At 42.2% G+C, this 25,679-nt stretch overlaps 1 protein-coding gene across 1 annotated transcript; it reads right to left on the bottom strand.

Annotated features, from left to right (window-relative positions):
- Nucleotides 1-22,108: 22,108 nt before the first annotated feature.
- On the bottom strand, nucleotides 22,109-22,873 carry LOC138874993 (uncharacterized). Its single transcript, XM_070153796.1, has one exon. It carries the CDS (start codon nucleotides 22,871-22,873, stop codon nucleotides 22,109-22,111), a length of 765 nt encoding a protein of 254 aa, XP_070009897.1.
- Between the last annotated feature and the right edge of the window lie 2,806 nt (nucleotides 22,874-25,679).

The following is a 25,679-nucleotide window of genomic DNA, read 5'->3' on the forward strand; positions in this document are numbered from 1 at the left end:
TGCTACTACTATTCTAGCCCTTCAGGAGACTCTTGCATTGTTCGTGAGCATGTACACCACTCTAGCTTAGGCAGGGTTGATTCCCTTTGCTGTAGCCATATCCTAGGCCGGAGGAGGAGCACAGACTCCCTCTGCCCGTACCCCTGAGCAGCGGGTCCAGGTTGATCAGATCCTAGAGGTTATACCGATACTGTCGGTGGCCCCAGTTTAGCCCGAGGACATGGCAGCGCCTTCAGAGGATGAGTAGTGGAGGCTTAAAAGGTTCAAGAAGTATAAGCCTCCTGTATTCAGTGGTTTAGCATCAGATGATGCCCTGGAATTTATGGAGGAGTTTTATTGTATCCTCCGCACTATGGGTATATCAGGATCAAGTGTGGTTTCTTTCACTGCCTTCCAGCTTCAAGGAGCAGCGTACCAGTAGTGGCATACTTTTGAGTTGGACAGTCCAGCTGAGGCAGCATCCCTTACTTGGACTCAGTTTTCAGATATGTTCTTCAGAGAGTTATCCCTCAGACCTCAAGGACGCATGACATGCAGAGTTTGAGCATTTGCGCCTGGGCACTATGGCTGTTTTGGAGTATGCTATCCATTTCACTGACTTGGCTAGGCATGTACCAGCCTTGGTTGCTACAGTTCATGAGTGGGTTCGTCGGTTTATTGAGGGGCTCATTCCCAGCATCAGGTCTAGCATGGCTCGTAAGTTGGAGATGGATATTTCTTATCATCAGGTGGTGAGCATTGCTAGGAGAGTGGAGGTATGCATGCTCAAGAAAGAGAGGAGAGGGAGGCCAAGAGGTCTCGAGAGTCGGGCCATTATTCTGGTGCCCGTGCTCTAGATGTAGTTCGTCATGGTAGGGGTTATATGGGTCTCCCCGTTCACTCAGTTCTTCCAATAACCAGTGGTATTTTAGCTCCTACTAGTCCTTAGGAGCCTTATTATGCACCTTTAGTATCTAGTGCGCCTCCTGCACGGGGTGATTTCAGTGGTTAGTCCAGCAGACCTGGCCCGATCTAGTCACAACCACCACGTCCTCTTGGATCTTGTTTTAAGTGTGGTGTCACACACCATATGGTTAGGGATTGCCCTAGACTTAGAAAAGGTGCACCTCCACAGACTCCTCAGCCACAACATACCCTGCAGAGTTCCCAGGCTATGGTTCAAGCACCAGTTGCTACCCCACCTGCTCAGCTAGCTAGAGGTGGAGGTCGGGGAGGTAGAGGTCACCCTAGAGGGGGAGGCCAGGCCAGATATTATGCCCTTCCTGCCCGTACTGAGGCTGTCACCTCCTATTCTGTCATCACAGGTATTGTCCTAGTTTGTCATAGAGATGCATCAGTTCTATTCTATCCAGGCTCCACTTATTCTTATGTGTCTTCTTATTTTGCCCAACATTTGGGCGTATCTCGAGATTCTTTGAGTTGCTTGTTTATGTTTCGACTCATATGGGGGATTCTCTTATTGTGGACCGCATTTATCGGTCGTGTTTTGTTGCTCTTAGTGGTTTTAAGACTAGAGCCGATTTTGTATTTCTCAATATGGTAGATTTCGATGTTATCTTGGGCATGGACTGGTTGTCACCCCATTATGCTATTCTTGATTATCACGCCAAAATTGTGACGCTGACTATTCCAGGTGTATCGCGAGTAGAGTGGAGGGGTACTTTAGATCACACTCGTAGTAGAGTTATTTCTTTCTTTAAAGCTCAACGAATGGTTGAGAAGGGGTGTGATGCATATCTAGCCTATGTAAGAGATGTTAATGTTAATACCCCCACAGTTGATTCAGTCCCAATCGGACTTCTCTAATGTATTTTCAGCTGATCTTCAGGGTATGCCACCCGACAGGGATATTGATTTTGTCATTGATTTGTTGCCGGGCACTCAGCCTATTTCTATCTCTCTGTACTGTATGGATCCTCCTGAGTTGAAGAAGCAGTTATAAGAATTGCTTGATAAGGGTTTTATTCGGCCCAGTGTATCACCTTGGGGTGCTCCTATCTTGTTTGTGAAGAAGAATAAGGATGGTTCTATACGTATGTGCATTGATTATCGCCAGTTGAAAAAGTTACAGTGAAGAACTGGTATCCTTTGCCTTGTATTGATGATTTGTTTGACCAGTTACAGGGTTCATAAGTGTTTTCTAAGATTGACTTGCATTCGGGTTACCATCAGTTGAATATTCGGGAGCCAAATATCCCGAAGACTGCCTTCCGGACTCGGTGTGGTCATTACGAGTTCCTTGTTATGTCATTTGGGCTGACCAGTGCCGCAACAACCTTCATGCATTTGATGCACAGTGTGTTCCAACCATATGTTGACTCGTTCGTCATTGTCTTTATTGATAATATTCTGGTATACTCCCGAAGTCAGGAGGATCATGAACGCACCTAAGGACAGTGCTTCAGACTTTGAGGGAAAAGAAATTATATGCAAAGTTCTCAAAATGTGAGTTTTGGTTGGATTATGTGGCATTCTTAGGTCACGTGGTATCGAGTGAAGGGATACAGGTGGATCCGAAGAAAGTGGAAGCAGTGCAGAGTTAGCCCAAATCATCCTCAGCTACAGAGATACGCAGTTTTCTTGGCTTAGCGGGTTATCACTATCGATTTGTTGGGGTTTTACATCTATTGCAGCACCTATGACCAGGCTAACCCAGAAGGGTGCTCCGTTCCAGTGGACGGAAGAGTGTGATCCGAAGAAAGTGGAAGCAGTGCAGAGTTAGCCCAGATCATCCTCAGCTACAGAGATCCGCAATTTTCTTGGCTTAGCGGGTTACTACTATCGATTTGTTGGGGTTTTACATCTATTGCAGCACCTATGACCAGGCTGACCCAGAAGGGTGCTCCATTCCAGTGGATGGAAGAGTGTGAGGCGAGCTTCCAGAAGCTCAAGACAGCTTTGACTACAACCCCAGTATTGATATTGCCTACAGGTTCGGGGTCTTATATTGTTTATTGTGATGCCTCGAGGATTGGCCTTAGAGCGGTATTGATGCAGCACAGTAGGGTGATTGCCTATGCGTCTAGATAGTTGAAGGTGCATGATAAGAATTATCCTTTCCATGATCTTGAGTTAGCTGCTATTGTTCACGCCTTGAAGATCTGGCGTTATTATTTGTACGGTGTTCCTTGTGAGATCTATACTGATCACCAGAGTTTGCAGCATCTATTCAAGTAGAAGGATCTTAATTTGTGCCAGAGGACATGGTTAGAGCTGCTGAAGGACTATGATATCACTATCTTGTATCACTCGGGAAAGGCCAATATGGTGGTCGATGCTTTGAGTCATCGGGCAAAGAGTTTGGGTGTTCGGCTAATCTACCAACAGCGGAGAGGCCTATGGCGATGGATGTTCAGGCCTTAGCCACCTAGTTTGTGAGATTGGATCTTTCGGAGCCCAGTCGGGTTCTAGCTTGCGTGGTCTCTCGATCTTCCTTATTTGATCGTACTAGGGAGCGTCAGTATGATGACCCTCATTTTCTTGTCCTCAAGGACAAGGTTCTGCACACTGATGCCAGAGACGTGACTATTGGTGATGATGGGGTATTGAGGATGCAAGGTCGGGTATGTGTACCTAATGTTTATGGGCTTCGGGAGTTAATTCTAGAGGGGGCCCATAGTTTGCAGTATTCCATCCATCCGGGCACCGCGAATATGTACTAGGATTTGAGGCAGCATGATTGGTGGAGGCGGATGAAGAAAGATATAGTTGGGTTTGTAGCTCGGTGCCTCATTGTCAGCAGGTAAAGTATGAGCACCAGAGACCGGGTGGATTGCTTCATCAGATAGAGATTTCGGAGTGGAAGTGGGTGCTGATCACCATGGACTTCGTAGTTGAACTCCCATGGACTTTGAAGTAGTTCGATGCCATTTGGGTGATTGTGGATCGACTGACCAAGTCCGTGCACTTCATTCTTGTGTGTACTACGTATTCTTCGGAGTGGTTGGCGGAGATTTATATATGGGAGATTTATTGTCTGCATGGTATTCCAGCTTCCATCATTTCAGATTGAGGTCCTCAGTTCACATCGCGGTTCTAGAGGGCCGTAAAACATGAGTTGGGTACTTGGGTGGAGTTGAGCATAGCATTTCCACCCTAGATGGACGGACAGTCCGATCGCACTATTCAGATTCTTGAGGATATGCTCCGTGCATGTGTGATGGAGTTTGGAGGTTCTTGGGATCAGTTCTTGCCACTGACGGAGTTTTCCACCAACAACAACTATCAGTCCAACATTCAGATGGTACCGTATGAGGCTTTATATGGTAGGCGGTGTATATCCCCGGTGGGTTGGTTTGAGCTGTGTAAGGCTAGATTATTGGGCACAAACTTAGTTCAAGATGCCTTGGAGAAGGTTAAGGTGATTCAGGATAGACTCTATATTGCCCAGTCCATACAGAAGAGTTACGCAGACCGAAAGGTTCGTGATGTTTCCTATATGGTTAGAGAGTGGGCCTGCTTCGAGTCTCGCCTATGAAGGATGTTATTAGATTTGGGAAGAAAGGGAAGTTGAGCCCGAGGTTTATTAGTCCTTTTGAGATATTGAGATGTGTTCGGGAGGTTGCTTATAAGCTTGCCTTACCTCCCAGCTTGGCAGGAGTTCATCCGGTATTTCATGTTTTGATGCTCCGGAAGTATCACGGTGACACATCACACGTGTTGGATTTTAGTTCAGTGTAGTTGGACAAGGATCTATCTTATGTTGAGGAGCCAGTGGCAATACTGGACAGGCAGGTTTGAAAGCTGAGGTCAAAGAATATTGCATCAGTGAAGGTTCAGTGGAGGGGTCAGCTGGTTGAGGAGGCGACTTGGGAGACCGAGCAGGATATGCGCAGCCGTTACCCTCATCTTTTCACCACTTCTGGTATGTCTCTATGCTCGTTCAAGGACGAACAAATGTTTTAAGAGGGGGAGGATGTAACGACCCGACTGGTCATTTCAAAAATTAACGCCCTGATCCCCTATTAACTGCTTTCCCCGTGTTTATTTCTGCTATTATGAATTGCCGGGAGGATTCGTTTGGAGTTTCGGAGTGTTTTGGGACACTTAGTCCCTCAATGAGAGTTTAAGCTTATGAATTTAGACTGTAGTCGGAGCAGTGTGAAGACGGCCTCGGAATGGAATTCCGTCGGTTCCGTTAGATCCGTTGGGTGATTTCGGGCTTAGGGACGTGTTCGAATTGTGTTTTTAAAGTCTGTAACTTATTTAGGCTTGAAATGCTGAAAGTTGAATTTTGAAGTTTCCCGTTAGATGGTGAGATTTTGATATAGGATTCGGAATGGAATTCCGTGGTGTCATTTGGGACATGTGCGCAAAATTTCAGGTCATTCGGGAGAGGTTTGATAGACTTTTTGATCGAAAGCGGAATTTGGATATTTTGGGACCCTTAGGCTTGAATCTGAGGGTGTTTTGATGATTCAATGTTGTTTTAAGTGTTTCAAAGATTGGTATAAGTTTGAATAGTGGTATATGACTTGTTTGTACTTTTGGTTGATGTCCCGGGCATCTCGAGATGATTCCGGATGGTTGATGGGAAGTTAGGAGTTAGAGTGTGCAGCTGAATTACTGTCATAATCGCACCTGTAGATTGGGGACCGCAGGTGCGGAACCGCAGAAGTATGTCACGCCCCAATCCTTGGGGAGCACGATCGGTGCACGACCGAGTGAACCCGGTTGAGCAAGCCTACCCAGCCTTCCTACCCGACTCATTCAATATCCGAAGGAGTAATGCATCGCCAATTGTTAAACACGGGGAAGAGTTGTTATATAAATGCATAAACGTTGCTAGTTAAATTTCTACTTAAATATAACATGCCATAGTTAAGTTTCTAATAGTACATACAGTTGACAATCTATTTGGAGAAAAGTTTCAAAATACACCATGAACCTATGACTACCCCAACACCCATACATGACCCAAATAAATGTCAACGGAGCCTCTAAGGATACAAAAGACCAAAATGACCATGTCGGTGCAAGGCCCCGGCTATAACTCAAAATATGGAAATTTGTATAAAAGAAAAACTACAAAACCCCTGGGAGAAATGGGGGCTCACCAAGACTGTTGTAGAGAGAGAAAGAGAGCACCATTATCTCCGATCGGCTCTATCAGCAACGGAACCACCTACATCCACTCAAAGATGTAGCGCCCCCGGCAAAAGGGACATTATTATTGTGGAATAGTACTAGTATGTAAAGCAAACACAATTCTTAATAGGATGAACAATGAACGAATATAAGGCAGTTATAACATCAACAAGTACTTTAAAGGGTTACAAGGAAAAAAACACCAAATAAGGTTCACATAGTTCCTGTTATGTCTTTCCATTCCTTTAGGTTAACATTCTTTAGTGCCAAGTGCCATAACCCATAATTCCACCATGATTTTACACGGATTCCGGTCTCGGTCCGACTGGCTAAGCTATCCCAAGTGAGACATATCCAAATCCACAATGATAATCAGAAATCCAATGTAAATGCCACCATGTTTACAGCATGGCGTCCGATCTCGGCCCGGTCGGCTAAGCCATCTCACTTGGGACATAGACTCTTTCAATTCTTCCTTAGTTCACATTTCTTTCCATTTTTCCATTACATGCCACAACACACCTCTTTTATTAATTAATTCTTGGCACTTGGATATCTTTTTAAAAATCAAGTCTTCCCCTTATTTATTCGTTCATAAAGCTTCATCATCCATGTCGATAAGGACTATCATATAAGGCATGCGCACATGAGGAAAGAAAAGAACACTTGAAGAACATAATCATATTTTTCAACTAGCATGGTTTCAGGGTAAACACATAGAACAATTTTGGAACAAAAATCTGTCAACCCAACACATTAATGCAATCCATCTAGTATGATCAATTTGGAAGTCACACCAACTATTTGGACACTGAGAATTCAATACTAAGAAGAAGTGGGTTATACATACACACCTCAACAAAGCTTTTTCTTAAATTCTTACATAAATTCCAGAACTCTTAGCCACTTCGATCTATTTTATGAGAATTACAAGTTGAACCAATAATTAGAGAGATAATCGAGATTCTAGCTCACTTGAGCACATTATCAAACACTAAGTGGGCGTTATGAATTTTAAGGTCTTTTTGTGAAAAATTCTATTATCCTATAGCCCATTTGTTACATTCGTAGTTCACAATCTCACCATACCCTTTTATCATACATGCATGCAAAACCATCAATCCTTATACCCATGAACCTATTTGTTGATTACTTATTTTAGTAGGAATTTCGAAATCAAAGGCTAGAGCACAAGTTCTTACCTCTTAGGATGAAGGCCTAGTACTTTTACTTGATAATCTTCAAGGATTTGGGAAATGATTGAGTAGAGGCTTGGTGAGGATCACTTTCTCCCTCTAGAAATCTTGCTCTCACTGTAAATGTAGTAGAAATTAGATCAAGAGGGTCTAACGGGGTGTTTTTAACGGAATGGGGTCGAGTTTTAAAAGTTAGAAAATAGGAGCCCCGATTTGATCTGCGGTCGCATATGCAACCACATAACTGATATGTAGCCCGCAAAAGGGACCACAAAAGTGGCCCTCAAGACTTGGATACTCTTCCCGGGTACGCGACCAATATGCGGTCCACATACCTGTTCTGCGGTCGCATAATGCACCGCAGAACTGCCCTATGCGAAAATCCCATGGAGGTTATGCGACGACTATGCTGCCCACATATCGATTATGCGATTGCATAATCGGCCGCATTATTGTCCTCAAATTGGCCAGCATACTAACTCATTCTGTGGCAGGTATGCGTCCCGCATTGGTATTTTGCCACCGTATAATGGGTCGCAGAAATGCGCTCCTCTAAAAAACATTTTTCCTTAACATTTTCATGCACATGTCAATCCAAAAGGTCCTAACACAGATTCTTAACTTGGGACTATGAGATTTCAGGTTTTTGGCTAAAATTTCATGGGGCCTTACATCCTCCCCCACTTAAGATCATTCGTCCTCGAATGAGGAATAAGGTTCACTTATGGAACCTTATGCAACTTCAGCTCCACATCACGCACCAGCAACCCCCAAATTTGACTAACTTTCTAGATTTCAAAATTTTTGCTAGAGTTTCCTTCGTATCTAGGCCTATCCACCTGCTCGAAATCCCTCGAAACACATCCTAACAACATATATGATCAAATAACACGACAGAATGCATAACAACACCAACTGAGGCCTCATGAAGGACATATAATTAGGAAGGAAGGTCTTTATATTAATTAAACAAGTAACACAAAAATTTAGGGGAAACAACTTCATAGAACTATTACATGGTTATTCAAACAGATGGAGGTACTTCTCTTTCATTTCATTCTCAGCTTCTCAATTAGCTTCTTCGACTTGCTGATTTTCCATAATACCTTTACGGATGCAATCTCTTTGTTCCTCAACTTTCGGACCTGTCTATCAAGAATAGCAACTGGAACCTCTTCATATGACAATTCTTCGCTAGCGTCAATGGTCTCAACTGGTACAATAACAGACGGATCTCCAACTACCTTTTTCAACATGGACACATGGAATACCGGATGCACTTGTGACATTTCAGGGGGCAGCTCAAGCTTGTACGCTACCTGACCTATCCTTTGAATGATTCTACATGGTCCTACATACCTCGGGTTCACTTTTCCTTTCTTCCTAAACTGCATGATACCCTTCATGGGGGATACCTTCAAGAACACCCAATTATCTTCCTTGAATTCTAAGTCTCTGCGAAAACATCCGAATAGGACTTCTGATGACTCTGAGCAGTTTTCATCCACTATTCTATAATTTTAACCTTCTCCATAGCTTGATGCACAAGGTCTAGTCCTATCAGCTCGGCTTCTCCAACCTCGAACCACCCAATCGACGACCTATATCTTCTACCATACAATGCCTCAAATGACACCATTTAAATACTGGCATGGAAGCTGTTGTTGTAAGCAAATTCTATAAGCGGCAAGTGATCATCCCAGCTATCTTTAAAGTCAAGCATACAAGCATGCAACATGTCCTCAAGAGTCTGAATAGTCCGTTATGCTTTCCTGTCAGTCTGTGGATGGAAAGTTGTACTGCGATTTATCTACGCACCCAAATCTTGCTGAAATTTCTTCCAGAAATTAGCTGTGAACTTGGCCCCCCAATCAGAAATAATGGAAACAGGAGTGCCATAAAGACTTACTATTTCCTTGATATACAATTAAGCATACTGTTCTGCAATGTCAGTGGATTTAACTAGTAAGAAGTGTGCCAATTTCGTGAGTCGATCCACGTTTACCCAAATTGAGTCAAACTTACTTGGAGTTCATGGTAACCCTACCACAAATTCCATATTGATCATTTCCCATTTTCATATTGGAATTTCTATACTCTGAGCTAACCCACCGGGCCTTTGATGTTCGGCCTTGACCTCCGCCACAAGTGACGATTCCGCCCTATTTCGCACAATCATTCTCCCTTCGTTAGAGTCCACAAGACGAACTCCCAAATTGGCCAACTGGTGAACCTCTCTGGCCAAGGGACTTTGACCTGCTTCCAAGTGAGCCAAACTACCCATAGATTTCCGACTAAGAGCATCCGCCACCACATTAGCTTTCCCGGGGTGGTACAGAATGTCAATGTCATAATATTTGAGTAATTCAAGCCACATTCTTTGCCTCAAGTTCAATTCCTTCTGTTTGAAAATTTATTGAAGGCTCTTGTGGTCTGTGAATACATCCACGTGGACTCCATACAAATAATGATGCCATATTTTTAATGCAAAAACCATCACTGCCAGCACTAAGTCATGAGTTGGGCAGTTCTTTTCATGATTCTTAAGTTTCCTTGAAGCATAAGTAATAAACTTATCATGTTGCATTAATACACACCATAGACCGATTCTTGAAGCATTGCAATACACCACAAACTCTTCTGTACCATCAGGCAGGGCCAACACCGGCGCCGAAGTCAATCTTGACTTCAATTCTTGAAAACTCCTTTCACAAGCATCGGACCACTAGAACTTGGATGCTTTCTGTGTCAATTTAGTCAATGGAGAGGCAAGAGTGGAGAATCCCTCCACGAACCTCCTAAAGTACCCGGCCAAACCCAAGAAATTGCGAATCTCCATCAGAGTGGTAGGTCTAGTCCAATCCTTTACCTCTTTGATATTTTGAGGGTCTACCTTAATTCGTTCTCTAGAGACGACATGCCCCAAAAATATAACAGATTCAAGCCAAAATTCGCATTTTGAGAATTTTGCATACCATTGGTGCTGATGAAGAGTCTACAAAACTGCCCTGTGGTGGTCAGCGTGGTCTTCTCAATTTCGTGCTTACACAAACATATCGCCAATGAATACTATCATAAAGGAGTCAAGAAACGGCTTGAAGACTCGGTTCATAAGATCCATGAAAGCTGCCAGGGCATTTGTTAGCCCAAAAGACATTACCATAAAAATTAAAATGCCCATACCGGGTTCTAAAAGCTGTTTTTGGGATATCCTGCTCCCTTATCTTCAATTGATGATACCCAAATCGCAAATCAATCTTGGAGAAGAACTTATCACCTTGTAATTGATCAAGCAAATCTTCTATTCTTGGCAATGGGTACTTGTTTTTGATTGTGACTTTGTTGAGTTGCCGGTAGTCAATACACATCCGCAACAACCCATCTTTCTTTACGACAAAGAGGACCAGTGTGCCCCAAGGCGACGCACTCGGTCGGATGAAACCCTTCTCTAGCAAATCCTTCAGTTGTTCCTTCAGCTCTTTTAATTCTTCCGGCACCATTCTATAAGGTGGATTGGATATAGGTTGGGTGCCTAGCATCACATCAATCCCAAAATAGATCTCACTGTCTGGAGGAATCCCAGGGAGCTCGTCCGGAAACACACCGTGGAATTCATTCACAATTGGTACAAATTCAAGGGTAGGCACCTCAGCAGTGGTGTCCGCAACTCGGACCAAATGATAATGCACCCCTTCCTTATTATCTTCATGGCCTTAAGGTAAGAAATAAACCTACCTTTTGGCATAACATTATTTCCTTCACACTCAACAGTTGGCTCGTTAGGAAAATCAAGCATCATGATCCTAGTTCGGCAATCGAGTTTGGCAAAGCATGAATAAAGCCAGTCCATTCACATTATTACATCAAAATTAATCATTCCCAGTTCAATAAGATCAGCCATGGTATCCTGGCCCCGCACTGTGACAACACAATCCCTATAAACCCGTGCGGCTGTAATAGACTCGCCATCCAGAGTAGATATAGAGAACAACTCATGAAGTTGTCCTGGTTCTATCCTGAAGCTTGTAGCAACATAAGGAGTAACATAGGATAAAGAAGACTCAGGATCAATAAGAGCATACACGTCATGAGATTGAACAATCAATTTACCTGTAACAACATCTTGGAAAGCCTCTGCACTTTGATGACCACTCATAGCATATAACCGACTGGGTCCTCCTGAACTCTATGTACCACCCCTAGCTACACCCCGCCTAGCGGGTGCTGGAGAGCCTCGAGCTAGAGGGTGTGCTGAAGATGTAGCATCTAAAGGACTGGATGACTGAGTTGTGCCCTTGCCCTCTCCCTGGCACGATGCACGACAATCCCTCTGAATATGGCCTCTCATTCCGCATCCGTAACATACTGGCATGTCTAGGTAGCAGACTCCCGAATGTATCCTCCCACATTTTGGGCATGGGACCCTCTGCTGCTGTTGGGATCTCCCTCCCGATCGTCCCTGATGGTGGGACCCCCTGCTGCCCTGGCTAGGCCTAAAGCGACTCCCATGCTACTGACCATGACTTGATGGTGGTGCACTAGCTGAAGGCAAAGCAAAAAACTGGGATGGTGTCACAACCCAAACCGATGGGCGGTGATAGGCACCCGGTACCTTACTCAACCGAGTACCAATGTAATGTATCTTTCTTATTACATAATCATATACATGTGACATATGAGCCTAATAGGCCAACATAATCTTTTATAAACTCAAAACATAGGCCGACAAGGCCGTACAATTTTTCACGTACATGACATATGTCTACAAGCCTCTAAGAGTACATAAATGTCATAATTGTCGAGATAGAGTCCTGCCATACAAAACAATACACGTCTAAATCATACTAACCAAACAAGCAACTCCGAAACAAATGGAGCGCACCAACATCTTCCGCTGAGCTGATAGCCCACTTGGAGGGCTCTCGACATGTCTATAGGGACCTGCAGGCATGAAACACAGCATCCCTAGGCAAAAGGGATGTTACTACGAATAATGTACCAAATATGTAAGGCACATAATTAAGTACATAAGGGACATGGAAGAAATATAAAGTACATGACTCAACCTGTAAGTCTGAACAACTTTGTAAATTATATATTACTTTTAGCGTCATGCATATGCGTATGAATGTCATGTCGTGCATAGGTACATGTTTCACAACATCATCAGCATCTGAGGGCATCCCATCATATCATATCGGCCACTGTGGGCAAAATCATCATCGTATACCAGTTGATCAGGTGGTGGTGCATATATAACGCCATAACCTTTCCCATATCCCATATATATATATATATAACACCATTTGAATCATATTTCAGCCACTGTGGGCAACATCATTATCATATACCAGCTGATCAGGTGGTGGTGCGTATATAACACGGTAACCTTTTACCATATCCCATATACATATATTACATATATACACGTATATAATGTCATCTGGTCATGGGTCAATATACATGTATGAAATGCTCTAAAAATACGTAATAATCTCAATATTCCTTCCGGATAAATTTTTCCAACTGCGTATTATTCTAAGACCCACAAGCAGAAGATAAAATATTATGACACACGGAAATTCAAGAACATAGATATCTCTAATACTTCTATGAATAGAGTCATTTATGGAATTTGTGCATTTGCACGTTTCGTTCGTATCGTATGGATCATGCCAAAAGAAAAAAGGGATAGCCTTAACATACCTGGCGTAGGACAAAATTCGTATAATATTCTTGGAAAAGGATGGACCGTACTCCTTTAGAACAGTAAATTTTTTATGTTGCCAAACATTCTAATACGTCTCGTTGTATTTTTTTTGTAGGAATTGGAAAATCCTCTGTTCAAGCTTTGTGAATTTATCATAGTCAAGTATTCCTAAGATTGTAATGTCTGGAGAATGAAATTTGGTTGAAACCCATTAGAATGGCTAACGCCTCCCACCTTCTCATTGTAGTCTTTGATATAGAAATTATTTAGGAATAAAGTGAATGTGTAAGACTTCACATTAGTTTCCAACTCATCCAAATTGATCAAGAGTCACTTCTCCAAGGTGTGGCTTGCTGCCACGTGGGATGGGGTAGGGTTTAATCTTATCCAAATATATCCCTAATTAATTGGGTAATGTCCCGTTACCCGATAATTAATCAATTACCCGCAAAATTGAGAATTATTCCCACTTACTAAAAATATTACTCACTTTTCACATACCTTATACACCTTACTATTATGGTCATGTGGTACCTCGTATGACACTAGTCCATAAATACCGGGTATTTTAGCTCGGGCCGTATTTTACCCCAAAATGCCAAACTTCGACAAAAAATCATTTTCTTTGACTTGCCCCCCCCCCTTCACCTTCATGAATTTAATACTCGCTTGTGAAATAGCATAATCCTATAATCTCCAAATAATTTTTTACTTGGATTGATGTCAATTACCTTACAACAAATTTAACGTACAATACTTCAGGGTGCAACATCATCGTAACTTAATACTGCGAAGCGTAACATCACCGTAATGTAATACTTCTTGGTGCAATATTGTCGTAACTTATTACTACGAAGCATAACATCATCACAATGTTTTGTTGTAGAGGGTAACATCATCGTAATATATTGCTGCAGAGCATAACATCAACGTACATTATTCCCCTATTTGGAACATTCGTCCTCGAATGTTGACTGATGCACTTATCATTTTCATAACTTATATCTTGCGAATACTTTAGAACTTCCCTTTCCATCTAGGCGACTGTTCTGTGAATGAGTCCAAAGTCCAGGGTATTCCCCCCTTAGGCCTCCTTCTCACACCACAACTTGTAGTCGGAATCTTTCCAATCTCGGAACTGTTGCTACCTTTCATCATGCAGCCTATACAATTTTGACCTTATAAGTGTGCCCAATCTCTAGTCTTTATATGTAGAGCTTGATAAGATGTACCTTTGGGAATATATGAGTATGTTGAACTTCTTCGCTCGGTACTTTATTGAATTCACGAATATTGCTATATCTCATCGCATAGGTCCATTTAGCTGTCTGTATGAATTTACTGCCATAACTCTTACTTTAATTTATCATTGCTGAGGTATGCTACCAAATCCCAGTTTACTCTCGTTGCTTATTCCATATGTATAAATTTAAGTCCTTTAATGCATCCTCATTACTGCTCATCTTTAGAATGACGGCCCAATCTCATCTCATACTTTGTGACTTTTGTCCATCAATTGTTGATTCACCTCAATATTTATCTACCATATACCAGTGATAACTTGAAATTTCTTATGTAATACTTTGCCCCTAGGGCTTACGTTACCTCAAGGAATATTTGAAATGATTCCCATAATCGTATTTCATAGTGTCTCAATGTGATTCACCTTATGGGGGTATCCTAATTTCGTACCGCCAGCGAAATCTTTTCACCTTCTCTTCTCTTTTTTTTCAAATCATTATTCAAACGAAGTCCCAAACGTCATTCTGTATCTGTCACAATTATACCCTCATTTTATTACCAGGTCAGCATTTCATTCCTTCTAAATGCTATTAATCTTAGACTCCTTTGAGTTCATTAAGGCTATAGTGAGCTTTGTATAACATAGAGAAATTGTCTTCGCTTCTTGTTTTTATGGGCTTAATCCTAAAAACTTATCCATTCTCGTCACCTTTTCACTTACCTTTCCTCATCCTTACTCATGTTTCCTTAAAACTTTATCGCTCTACCATACTTTAGCTTGCGACCTATACATATCCATTTATAAAATTTCCTTCAACTTGCTTGCACCATAGATTTTCTTATGTTATTTTGGAACGTCAAGCAAGACATCACATCGTCTCCAACTTTTTCTATTCTCTTAACTAGATCTCTCAGTACTTAGAAACTATAGGCTGGAAGACATGCCGCCGACGATGTTGCTATCATTCCCGGTTATTGGATCCTCGTGCTTATAGCCATCTATCCGAAGTATGGACTATTCAAAATCTTATGCCTTTGAGTATCTCGTACGTTGTTCACTTTTACCTTACCTTAAAATCTCGCATCGTATATTCTATTTCTTTCCTGACCTCCTTTCACCTATGTGTAATTTACGTCCATAACTCAAAGATCTATTATAATACTCGCACCTCTGGTACCTACATAATCCGGTGGGAGCTTCGTACTGACTTCTTATGAGGCTGGTACTTCTTCTAACTGGCTTCCTTGTAGAGCTATTATAGATTATGGTTGTTGTGTTATTTCTCTTGAACATCTAATATTAAGAGTGATTCTGTCATGTTCTCAAGCACAACTTATATTATTTTTCTAGGTCCAATAATCAGACTCCTGATTAACTTGGGTGATGTAATTCTTTAGTTTCCTCTTCCGTCCAATCAGCCTATACGTAGGCTTAAGCTATCTTCCAATCTGTGGCTCATGGTATTAGTTATTACCTTAGCTTTTCATGGGTGTTATGGAATGTCCATGATACAATCTTTTAACAATTCAATCTTTTGTCTATGCCCTGGGCTCAATTCTTTCTTTTAACTTATACCAGAGACTTCTATGGCTGCATGATTGTCAACAAATATGATGGACGGATAATGTTCCAAAATCTTGAGTGTATCCATAACGTACTAACTCTGGATCATTGATAGAATAATTCTTTCGTTCTATCTTAGCTTTCTTCCAACGTAAGCTATTACTTTCCTGGTCTTTCTGCCCCCTTGTTGCGTCCATACTTAGCTTATCTTAGTGCCCACACTCTCTAGAGTTTTCATACAACTCATATAATCTCGAATATTACTTTTAATTTTACTTCCTGTTCACTAGCTACGGTAGGTTCCTCTTTCTTATGGAGGTCGTACAATGTTGTTGTGAAACTGTTATTACAAGACCATTTCCTCTTTAGGTCACTATGCTTAGGTTGGACCTTCTTCCTCATTTCCTTAGCTAGTCTTTTATTGTAGTACTTAGGGAAACCCTCTGACTCTTGTAAGCCGCGAGCTTATTACATCGTATACCCAATAAAATTGTTGATGTCCTTCCTCGCCTACAATTATCTGTAGTTACTTACCTCCTCACCCTTGTGCTTGTAGGGTTGTTTCTGAACTGATACTTGACTGACTTCCCAGTGGCACTCTCTTTTATTTCCATAACATTTATAAGGTACCTTTAAGTACCCTGACTCCTATTTGAACATATCTCACATATTATAATGAAATTATAGCGAGGCTGAATTATCCATGTTGGGGTTTACTACATTTATCTTGCATGATTTGCTGATTTGTTTGTAACTTCTTGTCCAGTCATGACTAGGCTCTTCCTGAATCAACTACTAATTACTTGTCGGCCAATTCTCATATCCATATTTTGTGTAATCTTTCTTTGGTTATTTCCTTGTCTTAACTTAACTCACGTGCTGGCTCCTTATCTATCAAGAACATTCCAGGCAGGAACCCTTACTTCCCCCTTTTGACTTCGTACTTACATAACGTCCTGGAATCATAGCATATCTTTAACATTTGGATAAGTGCAATCTCATCCCTTTATCATTTCTATCGCATTCTTCCTTTATCATTCCATATTCCTAGAACCACTTAATTCTGACTTAATGCCACCTCACTCCACATCCCCCCTTTAGAGATGTACTAATATTTAGCGCTACAACGATCTACCTATAAATGATTTACCTCTTCATTATTGGCACTTCTCACATTACCGGTGACCCTTACTCGCCTTGCTGTAGTTCTTTTGTATAAAGGATAACGAAATTCCTTACTTGCGAGGGTGACACTTAGTGTAACTGGAACACATAGTCCCTTAAGCTTAACTGTGCTCACATTGCTTGCTTTAGGGAAGCGTCTTCCTAAGTGACCATTCTCTGAATTTTTCATAAATCTTCTTTTGTTGTCTATTCTATTATCGTTGGAACGAAATCTGAAATTCTAATGATGCAGAGTATTATCCAATCACTTTTTCCCTGATTCATGTTTAGTTTATCTTGTTCACTAGCCAATACTGATTCTTATTATTCTCGGGTCTAATTTTTCCTTCCTGCAGTTGCGTTGGAGTCACAAACTCATTTCTCGAAGTGAGGATACGACTTTATGGCCTATACTCTTTTGTTGTCTCAAGGCATGTCACCTCTCGCCTTTTCCTTTACTTGACTTTAGACTTTGTTATACCATCATCTTTTTGACCTACCATTGCCATCCATTTATCACATGTTACTCTTAATGATTCATTAACTCTTTTCTTATTTCTTGCTAACCTTTCTGTCTATCACTTTATTCTAAAAACTTTAACAAGATAGTCTTTTGCTTTTAGCTCCCCTTTGCTCCATCCACTGGCTCTTCAGGTTGCCTAGCATTATCTCTCTACTAGGGATAGGAGTCATACTAAGATAATATTTACCCTTTCCAGGCTTCCAGTGCCTATCTTTGTAGTACTCATATCTAGTGGTACTATTTTAAAATGCACCATCTAGGTATTTCACAAGGAGAACTATTAGCACTTTTTGCAATATCCTTTGAAATTATCAACCAATGCAAACCATCCATCCATCATTTTGGGTTATTCTAACCCCAGCCAGATCCTAATATCCTGTTCTTCTCTTAAACCATATCCATGAGCTCCCATAAGGCACAATTGAGATGGGTACGACCAATTATACATACCTTTGTTACTCATGAATATAACTCAAAAAGCTCATATTTCTCTATCTGAATTATAAATAGTGTTAACCTTCATTAATTGGGTGCCTCGTACTCTTCTTCATCTTTCTTCTTTTGCTTGTTAAAACTTGTATTTATCTTCTGAATCTCTCATTGTCTCTTACAATTAAGGTGTATAGGTATTCTTTCATTAAGGGCTCTTATTAGGAAGCTTACACCTTTCAGTACACCCATGATCAGCCAAAGACCTCACATCTACTTGTTGTAGGCATCTTACAAAAATCCAATTCCTCTGACTCAGCTCTTCCACAACTATCTCTCTTTCTAATCCTTCTATCCGGATGTAGGTATCGTCTTAATATGAAATAAAAAAAAGAATTTCGGAATTTGGATTCTTATAAGTAAGCTCTACCACACGATCTAAAGTAAGAAGGAATAGTGACAATCCTAAATACCTTGTAGCCTCCTACTTATAAGTGTGGTGCACGACACACCCATAAACAAGACTCTGCTAGACACAACTTGTAGACTCCCTAGGACAAAACTGCTTTGATACCACTTTTGTCACGACCCAAACCGATGGGCCGTGACACGCACCTGATACCTTACTCAACTGAGTACAATGTAACATATCTTTCTTATTACATCATCATATAGACATGACATACAGGCCTAATAGACCAACATAATCATTTATAAACTCAAAACATAGGCCGACAAGGCCGTACAATCTTTCACGTACACGACATATGTCTACAAGCCTCTAAGAGTACATAAATGTCATAAAGTCCGGGATAGAGTCCTGCCATACCAAACAATACACTTCTAAATCATACTAACCAAACAAGCAACACTGAAGCAAATGGAGCGCACCAACATCTTCTGCTGAGCTGATAGCCTACTTGGAGGGCTCTCGACCTGCGGTCATGAAACGCAGTGTCCTCAGGCACAAGGGATGTCAGTACAAATAATGTACCGAGTATGTAAGGCACATAAATAAGTACATAAGAGACATGGAAGAAATATAGAGTACATGACTCAACCTGTAAGTCTGGATACCTTTGTAAATCATATATTACTTTTAGCGTTATGCATATGCATATGAATGTCATGTCGTGCATAGGTACATGTTTCACAACATCATCACCCTCTGAGGGCATCCCATCATATCATGTCGGCCACTGTGGGCAAAATCATCATCGTATACCAGTTGATCAAGTGGTGGTACGTATATAATTCCATAACCTTTTCCATTTCCAATATATATATATATATATATACATATATACGCTTATATAATGCTGTTTGAATCATATTTCAGCCACTGTGGGCAACATCATTATCATATACCAGCTGATCATGTGGTGGTGCGTATATAACGCCGTAACCTTTTCCCATATCCCATATACATATATTTACATATATACGTGTATATAACACCATCTGGTCATGGGTCAATGCACATGTATGAAATGCATAAAAAATACGTAATAATCTCAATATTCCTTCCGACTAAATTTTTCCAACTGCGTATTATTCTGAGACCCAAAAGTAGAAGATAAAATATTATGACACGCGGAAATTGAAGAACATAGATATCTCTAATACTTCTATGAATAGAGTCATTCATGAATTTTGTTCATTTGCATGTTTCGTTTGTATCGTATGGATTAGGCCAAAAGAAAGAAGGGATAGCCTTAACATACCTGGAGTAGCAAAAAAATTGTATAATATTCTTGGAAAAGGTTGCACCGTACTCCTGTTCAAGCTTTGTGAATTTATCATAGTCAAGGATTGGTAAGATTGTAATGTCTAAAGAATGAAATTTGGTTGAAACCCATCAGAATGGCTAACGCCTTCCCCCTTCTCATTGTAGTATTTGATATAGAAATTATTTAGGAATAAAGTGAATGTGTAACAATTCACATTAGTTTCCAACTCATCCAAATTGATCAAAAGTCACTTCTCCAAGGTGTGGCTTGCTGCCAAGTGGGGTGGGGTGGGATTTAATCTTATCCAAATATATCCCCAATTAATTGAGTAATGTCCCATTACCCGATAATTAATCAATTACCCGCAAAATTGAGAATTATTCTCACTTATTTAAAATATTACTCACTTTTCACATACCTTACACACCTTACTATTATGGTCATGTGGTACCTCGTATGACACTAGTCCATAAATATCGGGTATTTTAGCTTGGGCTGTATTTTAACCCAAAATGCCAAACTTGGACAAAAATTCATTTTCTTTGACTTGCTCCTCCTTTCACCTTCATGAATTTGCTACTCGCTTGTGAAATAGCATAATCCTTATAATCTCCAAATAATCTTTTACTTGGACTAATGTCAATTATCTTACGACAAATTTAACGTACAACACTTTAGGGTGCAACATCATCGTAACTTAATACTGTGAAGCGTAACATCACCGTAATGTAATACTTCTTAGCGCAATACTGTCATCACTTATTACTGTGAAGCGCAACATCATCTTAATGTTTTACTGCAGAGGGTAACATCATCGTAATATATTACTGCAGAGCATAACATCGACGTAATGCTGCGGGGTGTAACAGATGGCCCTGATGATCCTCCCCTAAAAGCTAATCTCCCGCCTCCAAATGAATCCCCAAGGTTGCCTGTTGATCGGGCTCTACTATTACCTTCTCGTTCCATCCTATACTTTAACTTTCGAGCCTCAAAAGCTTGGGTAAAGGCCACCATCCTTCCGTAATTCATGTCGTTGCCGGTAGTCAATAAACATCCGCAGCGACCCATCTTTCTTTCTAACAAAGAGGATCAGTGCGCCCCAAGGTGATACACTCGGTCGGATGAAACCTTTCACTAGCAAATCCTTCAGTTGTTCCTTCAGCTCTTTCAATTCTGCCGGCGCCATTCTATAAGGTGGAATGGATATAGGTTGGGTGCCTGGCATCACATCAATCCAAAAATCGATCTCCCTATCTGGAGGAATCCTAGGGAGCTCGTCTAGAAACACACCGGGGAGTTCATTCACAATGGTACAAATCCAAGGGTAGGCACCTCAATAGTGGTGTCCGCAACTCGGACCAAATGATAAATTCACCCTTCCTGATCATCTTCGTGGCCTTAAGGTAAGAAATAAACCTACCTTTTGGCATGACATTATTTCCGTCCCACTCAACAGCTGGCTCGTTAGAAAACTCAAGCTTCATGATCCTAGTTCGGAAATCGAGTTTGGCAAAGCATGAATAAAGCTAGTCCATTGCCATTATTACATCAAAATCAATCATTCCCAGTTCAATAAGATCGGCCATGGTATCCTGGCCACGCACTGTGACAACACAATCCCTATAAACCCGTGTCGCTGTAATAGACTCGCCATCCAGAGTAGATTTAGAGAACAACTTATGAAGTTGTTCTGGTTCTATGCCAAAGCTTGAAGCAACATAAAGAGTAACATAGGATAAAGAAGACACGGGATCAATAAGAGCATACACGTCAAGAGATTGAACAGTCAATATACCAGTAACAACATCTGGGGAACCCTCTGCACTCTGACGACCACTCATAGCTTAGAACCGACTGGGTCCTCTCGAACTCTGTGCACCACCCCTAGCTGCACCCCGCCCAGCGGGTGCTATAGAGCCTCAAGATGGAGGGTGTGCTGAAGATGTAGTAGCTGAAGGATTGGATGACTGAGTTGTGGCACTACCCGCCCCTTGGCAGGATGCACGACAATCCCTCTGAATATGGCCTCTCATCCCGCATCCGTAACATACTAGCATGTCTAGGTAGCAGACTCCCGAATGTATCCTCCCACATTTTAGGCATGGGACCGTCTGCTGTTGCTGGGATCTCCCTCCTGATCGACCCTGATGGTGGGACCCCCTGCTGCCCTAGCTGGGTTTAAAACGACTTCCCTTCTGCTGACCGTGCCCTGATGGCAGTGCACTGGCTTAAGACTGAACATAAGACTAGGATGGCCCTGATAATCCTCCCCAAAAAGCTGTTCTCCCGCCTCCGAATGAATTCCCAAGGTTGCCCGCTGATCGGGCTCTACTGTTATCTTCTCGTTCCATCCTATACTTTAATTTTTGGGCCTCAGTAGCTTGGGCAAAGGCCACTATCCTTCCGTAGTTCATGTAGTTGCCGGTAGTCAATACACATCCGCAGCGACCCATTTTTTTTTTAACAAAGAGGACAGGTGCGCCCCAAGGCAACACACTCGGTCAGATGAAACCCTTCTCTAGCAAATCCTTCAGTTATTCCTTCAGCTATTTTAATTATGCCGACCATTCTATAAGGTGGAATGGATATAGGTTGGGTGCCTGGCATCACATCAATCCTAAAATCGATCTCCCTGTCTAGAGGAATCCCATGGAGCTTGTTCGGAAACACACCGAGGAATTCATTCACAATTGGTACAGATTCAAGGGTAGGCACCTCAAAAGTGGTGTCCGCAACTCGGACCAAATGATAAATGCACCCCTTCCTGGTCATCTTCATGGCCTTAAGGTAAGAAATAAACCTACCTTTTGGCATAACATTATTTCCCTCCCACTCAACAACTGGCTTTTTAGGAAACTCAAGCCTCATGATCCTAGTTCGGCAATCGAGTTTGACAAAGCATGAATAAAGCCAGTCCATTTCCATTAATACATTAAAATCAATCATTCCCAGTTTAATAAGATCGACCATGGTATCCCGGCCCCGCACTATGACAACACAATCCCTATAAACCCGTATGGCCGTAATAGACTCGCCAATCGGAGTAGATACATAGAACGACTCATGAAGATGTTCTTGTTCTATCCCGAAGCTTGTAGCAACATAAGGAGTAACATAGGATAAAGAAGACTCGGGATCAATAGGAGCATACACGTCATGAGATTGAACAGTCAATATACCTATAACAACATCTGGGGAAGCCTTTACACTCTGACGACCACTCATAGTATAGAACCGACTGGGTCCTCCCGAACTATGTGCACCACCCCTAGTTGCACCCCACCCAGAGGGTGCTGGAGAGCCTCGAATTGGAGGGTGTGCTGAAGATATAATAGCTGAAGGACTAGATGATTGAGCAGTGCCCCTGCCCGCCCCCTGGCGGGACGCACGACAATCCCTCTAAATATGGCCTCTCATTCCATAGCCATAACATACTGGCATGTCTTGGTAGCAGACTCCCAAACGTATCCTCCCACATTTTGGGCATGGGACCCTCTGCTGCTGTTGGGATCTCCCTCCCGACCGGTCCTTATGGTGGTACCCCCTGCTGCCATGGCTGGGACTAATGTGACTCCCTAGCTACTGACCGTGCCCTGATGGCGGTGCACTGGCTGAAGACTAAGCATAAGATTGGGATGGCTCTGATGATCCTCCCCAAACAGCTAATCTCCCGCCTCCGAATGAATCTCCAAGGATGCCCGCTGATCGGGCTCTACTGTTACTTTCTCGTTCCATCCTGTACTTTAACTTTCGAGCCTTAGTAGCTTGGGAAAAGGCCACCATCCTTCTGTAGTTCATGTCGTTATCTGTAGTTAATACACATCCGCAATGACCCATCTTTATTTCTGACAAATAGGACCAGTGCACCCTAAGGCGACACACTCGGTCGGATGAAACCCCTTCTTTAGAAAATCCTCTAGTTGTTCCTTCAGCACTTTTTATTCTGCCAGTGCCATTCTATTCGGTGGAATGACTACAGGTTGGGTGCCTGGCATCACATCAATCCTAAAATCGATCTCCCTGTATGGAGGAATCCCAAGGAGCTCGTCTAGAAACACACCAAGGAATTTATTCACAATTGGTACAGATTCCAGGGTAGGCACCTCAGCAGTTGTGTCCGCAACTCAGACCAAATGATAAATGCATCCCTTCCTGATCATCTTCATGGCCTTAAGGTATGAAATAAACCTACCTTTTGGCATAACATTATTTCCATCCCACTTAACAGCTGGCTCGTTAGAAAACTCAAGCCTCATGATCCTAGTTCGGCAATCGAGTTTGGCAAAGCATGGTTAAAGCCAGTCCATTCCCATTATTACATCAAAATCAATCAGTCCCAGTTCAATAAGTTCGGCCATGGTATCCCGACACTGCATTGTGACAACACAATCCCTATAAACATGTGCGGACGTAATAGACTAGCTAATCCGAGTAGATATATAGAATGACTCATGAAGCTGTTCTGGTTTTATCCCGAAGGTTATAGCAACATAAGGGGTAACATAGGATAAAGAAGACCCAGGATCAATAAGACCAAGCACGTCATGAGATTGAACATTCAATATACCTATAACAACATCTGGGGAAGCCTCTACACTCTGATGACTAGTCATAGCATAGAACCGACTGGGTCCTCCCGAACTGTGTGCACCACCCCTAGATGCACCCCTCCCAGCAGGTGCTGGAGAGCTTCGAGCTGGAGGGTGTGCTGAAGATGTAGCAGCTGAAGGACTGGATGACTGAGTTGTGACCCTACCCCTACCCCTGGCAGGACGCACGAAAATCCCTTCAAATATAGCCTCTCATCCCACATGCGTAACATACTGGCATGTCTAGGCAGCAGACTCCCGAGTGTATCCTTCCATATTTTAGGCATGGGACCCTCTGTTGCTGCTGGGATCTTCCTCCTGATCGGCCTTGATGGTAGGACCCCCTGCTGCTATGGCTGTGCCTAAAGCGACTCCCATGTTGCTGACTATTCCCTAATGGCGGTGCACTGGCCAAAGACTGAGAATAAGACTGTGATGGCCCAGATGATCCTCCCCGAAAAGCTAATCTCCTGCCTCCGAATGAATCCCGAAGATTACTCGTTGATCGGGCTCTACTGTTACCTTCTCGTTCCATCCTGCTTTAACTTTCGAGTCTTAGTAGCTTGGGCAAGGGCTGCCATCCTTCCATAGTTCATGTCAGAATTTAGAGTAGTTGTGGCAGCTTCATTGATAACCAAAGGGCTAAGGCCCTGCACAAATTGACGCACCCTAGCCTCCATAGTCGGCATTCTGTGAACAACATACATTGACAGGCACACAAACGCCATATGATACTCCCACACTCTTACTAACCTGTCTAAGGGTCTCAAACTCCGCAGCACGGACTGCCTTAGGCTCGGCAGGCATAAATGGTCTATGAAGGCATCCGCAAACTCACTCCATCTCACCAGAGGGCTCCCCTTCTCATATGAATCCTCCCACTCCATACGAATGGATAAGCAGGTCTATGAAATAAGATATAGCCATATTCGCAAATTCTACAAAGTACTGAGCGAAGAACTTCAGTACACCTATAGATGCCCATAGAGGCATCCTATTAAGCCTTGTATATGTTTATAAAGTAAGGCCTAGAGATTGGCTAAAAGCTGGAGGAAAAAGGAGAGAAGAGTCGCATAGGCACTCATATAAGGTCTATATCGTGGAGGCTGCATGATAGAAGGTAGCAACAGTTACGAGATTGGAAGGAATTCGATCACAAGTCATGGCGTGGGAAAGAGGCTAAAGGGGGGAATGTTCTGGCCTTTGGATATGACAAGGAGAGTATTAAGATATTTACAAGATTTATAAGTTATGAAAATGTTAAGAGCATCAGTCAACATTCGAAGACGAATGTTCCAAAAGGGGGAATGATGTTATGCCCCGCAATATTACGTCAACATTACATCCTGCAGTATTATATTATGATAATGTTATGTCCTGCAGTATTATATTACGATGATGTTACGTCCTGCACTATTATATTACGATGATGTTACGCCTTG

The sequence above is a fragment of the Nicotiana sylvestris genome, chromosome 8 (assembly GCF_000393655.2).
Source record: "Nicotiana sylvestris chromosome 8, ASM39365v2, whole genome shotgun sequence".
Lineage (NCBI taxonomy): Eukaryota > Viridiplantae > Streptophyta > Magnoliopsida > Solanales > Solanaceae > Nicotiana > Nicotiana sylvestris.